This window comes from Rhincodon typus, unplaced genomic scaffold (assembly GCF_021869965.1).
Source record: "Rhincodon typus isolate 14 unplaced genomic scaffold, sRhiTyp1.1 hic_rhity00003731, whole genome shotgun sequence".
Lineage (NCBI taxonomy): Eukaryota > Metazoa > Chordata > Chondrichthyes > Orectolobiformes > Rhincodontidae > Rhincodon > Rhincodon typus.
Window position 1 is genome coordinate 10,899 of NW_025969369.1, and position 3,443 is coordinate 14,341.

A 3,443-nucleotide genomic window follows, 5' to 3' on the forward strand; every position below is an offset into this window, starting at 1 on the left:
GCACTGGAGGAGCTTCAGAAAAGATTTACCAGGATGTTGAGATAACACAATGTGGAGCTCGAGGAACACAACAGGCCAGGCAGCAGAGAAGCAGGAAAGTTGACTTTTTCAGAAAAAGGGTCCTGACCCGAAAAGTCAACTTTTCTGCTGCCTGGCCTCCTGTTATCTCGTACTTACTACTTGATGCATTGCGTCATTTTAGCTCTTCTCAAATGCAGTTACAGGAAATATGAAACTCGTTGTGAGCGAGGGACTGAGATGCATTTATATGACGATGATTAAAGTCACAGGCAGTTACAGAGCAATAACAAATAATGCAATCCGAACGCTATTACAATTGCAATTCATTATAAATTCGTGATAAACGTTTCACTCTCCATGCGTTTCAGCTGTTCCGTGAACGTGACTGACTGCAGCTTGTTGGTAAAGATTTCATGTTAGATCATACACACAGTGACAGTAAGAGTATCAAATAGCAAAGGGAATTAAACGGACATCAAACAACGAATGCAGAAAAAGACATTCCGACAGAGGGGATGGTCTAGCTGTTTTTCACTGATGTCGTGGGTGGCTCTTAAAAGAGCCTTTGGGTTGTCAGATGAAATAACGGTCTCTTCACTTTTTAGTGGCGCCCCCAGCGGCGGTTTTCTTGGGCAGCAGCGCGGCCTGGATATTAAGCAGTACCCCACCCTGAGCGATGGTCACCCCTCCCAGCAACTTGTTGAGCTCCTCGTCGTTGTGCACGGGCAGCTGGAGGTGGCTAGGGATGATGCGGGTCTTCTTGTTGTCCCGGGCCGCATTACCGGCGAGCTCGAGGATTTCAGCCGTCAGATACTCGAGTACCACAGCCAGATAGACCGGCGCTCCGGCACCCACACGCTCAGCATAGTTACCCTTTTTCAGGAGCCTGTGAACACGGCCCACGGGAACTGCCGGGACTTCATCTTGGAGCGCTCTTTCTACTCCCAGACATTACCAATATTTTACAAACACTTTCACAGAGAATGATGCAATATGCCCACATTCCGCCCTCTTGTACCTTCGGGAGGAATGGTGGTGCGGTCATTGCTGATTGGCCACATTGTTTAGCTTCTCTTAATGTCGTTTCAATTCCCAATCAGATATCTGCTTCACTCACCAATCCGGTGAGGGCCCGGGGAGGAGGCCGGAAAATACCGGCGCCAAATCATCAACCGCTTTCTTTCTGATTTGAAAAGCCCGCCAATATGTACCAAAAAGTAGGAAGGTGAACACAATAGAATGGAATACTCGAGATAATTTACTTTCAGATTCTGAATGTATACTTTACATAATCTCCCTTTCCCTCACCTCCTTGAATATGTCAATTTCTGACCTGGAATCGGATTTTCTGAACATTAAATGCAAGCGGAAATAAAAAAGCGCCAAAATCTGCACTCTGCAACTAATTTATTTCGCATTTCAAAAACACCCGATAAGTCGATAAAACATTCGATACCGTTTTTCCAGGTGAGCGCCTTAATTGCGGACACCGTTTTTCGAGAATATTTAAAAGCGGCCCTCCCTTATTGCACTCGATCAGACTTCAGCAAAAGCTCCACATTTACTATGTCAATCCGGCAGCTGTTCTGGTTTTATCTCGGCTCATTTTCAAAGTATCTCCCCAACAGCAAAAAGCCTCAGCAACCTGACAAAACCCGCGAGGAGATCTGGAAATAAAACAAAAGGGTGAAACGGAACTCGGAGGAAAAGTGTATTTTCTTGCTTGCCCTGTTGCATACCCCACCGGGTCTTGTAGCTTCTGAATCGATTGAGTGAGAGGGTAACACGATCACACAGAAATTGCGCAAAATAGCTCATTGGTGTTCAACATGATCCCTGTCCACAGGCAGCGATTACAGATGTGTGTCAACACGTCCGAGAACAAGCGCGCACAGGGTCAGGGATCACGTTAATTTACAGAAGATTTATAAAATACAAATGTTGTGCAGACATTAACGTAATAGTTCAGCTGTTTCAGGGAAGCTGTGGGTGGCTCTTAAAAGAGCCGTTGGGTTTTGGTTGTGTTTTTTTTCAGCACAACGTGGTGTCTCACTTGGAGCTGGTGTACTTGGTCACCGCCTTTGTACCCTCCGACACGGCGTGCTTAGCCAACTCCCCGGGCAGCAGCAGCCGCACGGCGGTCTGGATCTCCCGGGAACTGATGGTGCTGCGCTTGTTGTAATGGGCCAAGCGGGAAGCCTCCCCCGCGATGCGCTCGAAAATATCGTTGACGAATGAGTTCATGATGCTCATGGCCTTGGAGGAGATGCCGGTGTCGGGGTGAACCTGCTTCATCACTTTGTAGATGTAGATAGAGTAACTTTCTTTCCTGGACCTTCTCCTCTTCTTGCCGCTTTTCGCTGGCGCCCTTTTCACCACTTTCTTAGCGCCCTTCTTGGCAACTTGTCCTTTCTTTTCCTCTACCATTGCGACAGTCAATATCCAACACAGAATAACAGAAAGTGGGCTCAGAACTCACTTTTTATAGCCTGACGGCGTCAGCAATGCTAATGAAGGATGGGAGAAAGCCTTGTTCCTGAATGGGTAGTTTACAAGAATGTTAAAACATGACATTAGCCTTTCTGTGATTGGTTAGTGTGGGACACAACGTGGATCTGCAATGAAATTTCAAACGCAAATCGAAATTTTGTACACGGATCAAACTCCGAGCTTTCTCTAAATCGTCAGATCCTAATCGCGATTTAATCTACATCTTTTGATAATGGTTTTCTTTTCTCCTCCGTCTAAAAATGTCATCACGTTCGTTGTCAAGTGACAAAATGCACTGAAATCTGACAGTGGTGCGTTTCACTCCTGGAAATGATGGAACTACTGACAATTGCATCGTGCTTGATGAACATGGGAGTTAGGGAATGTTCTCTCTTGCTCGTGTTTCTTGTACTACACTCTCTGAAGTTTAAGGGCATTATATCAGCATCTGCTCCGTCAACACCCTTCAGTTTTCGTTTCCTCGAAAGGTTTGACGTCCTTCTTCAAATCTCCAATGAGTATAGGCCCAAACTATTCATACTTTCCTCAGAATACCTGCCAGCGTGTGTCGGTATCAGTTTTACTCGGATTACCTCGATGACAAAAGAGAACTGATGTCCTGTGACCCGTGCCTTTCGCTTTCTGCTGATTACACAAATTTTACTCTCTATCCCTTAGGCTCTTCAATCAGTGTCAGCAGCTTTCTGCCTACATTTCACTTCCTGGAATCTTGCTTTGCACTTAATTAGTGTGGATGTTATTTTGTGCATTTCAGTTTCTAGCAATAATTGTTTTTCATGGATTTTTTCTGAACTTTATTTGTCAACACGTCAGTTGTATTCACACTGATTATTGTCATTTAAGAATATTTTGAACACAGTACCTTTTGCAAATTTTAATGGTGACAATCTCTTGTGTGTAGATTTTTTTTT

At 44.9% G+C, this 3,443-nt stretch overlaps 2 protein-coding genes across 2 annotated transcripts; both read right to left on the reverse strand.

Moving 5' to 3' along the window:
- Nucleotides 1–615: 615 nt before the first annotated feature.
- LOC125481828 (histone H2A, sperm-like) lies at nucleotides 616–1,190 on the reverse strand. The gene is made up of 2 exons (XM_048593746.1): nucleotides 1,139–1,190; nucleotides 616–959 (listed from the first exon to the last, which is right to left on the reverse strand). Exons 1-2 carry the CDS (start codon nucleotides 1,188–1,190, stop codon nucleotides 616–618), a joined length of 396 nt encoding a protein of 131 aa, XP_048449703.1.
- A 215-nt stretch (nucleotides 1,191–1,405) lies between these two features.
- Nucleotides 1,406–2,496, reverse strand: LOC109926798 (late histone H2B.L4). Its single transcript, XM_020526661.2, has 2 exons — nucleotides 2,075–2,496; nucleotides 1,406–1,688 (listed from the first exon to the last, which is right to left on the reverse strand). Exons 1-2 carry the CDS (start codon nucleotides 2,446–2,448, stop codon nucleotides 1,586–1,588), a joined length of 477 nt encoding a protein of 158 aa, XP_020382250.2. The 5' UTR covers nucleotides 2,449–2,496; the 3' UTR covers nucleotides 1,406–1,585.
- Nucleotides 2,497–3,443: the final 947 nt, after the last annotated feature.

Excerpts from the sequence above, each read along its gene's own strand:
- LOC125481828 (XM_048593746.1), bottom strand. The coding sequence starts at position 1,190 with ATGATTTGGCGCCGGTATTTTCCGGCCTCCTCCCCGGGCCCTCACCGG. Across the intron at positions 960-1,138 it reads CCCGGGCCCTCACCGGATTG|AAAGAGCGCTCCAAGATGAA; the intron begins GTGAGTGAAGCA and ends GTCTGGGAGTAG.
- LOC109926798 (XM_020526661.2), bottom strand. The coding sequence starts at position 2,448 with ATGGTAGAGGAAAAGAAAGGACAAGTTGCCAAGAAGGGCGCTAAGAAA. Across the intron at positions 1,689-2,074 it reads ACCAAGTACACCAGCTCCAA|ATCTCCTCGCGGGTTTTGTC; the intron begins GTGAGACACCAC and ends TTTTATTTCCAG.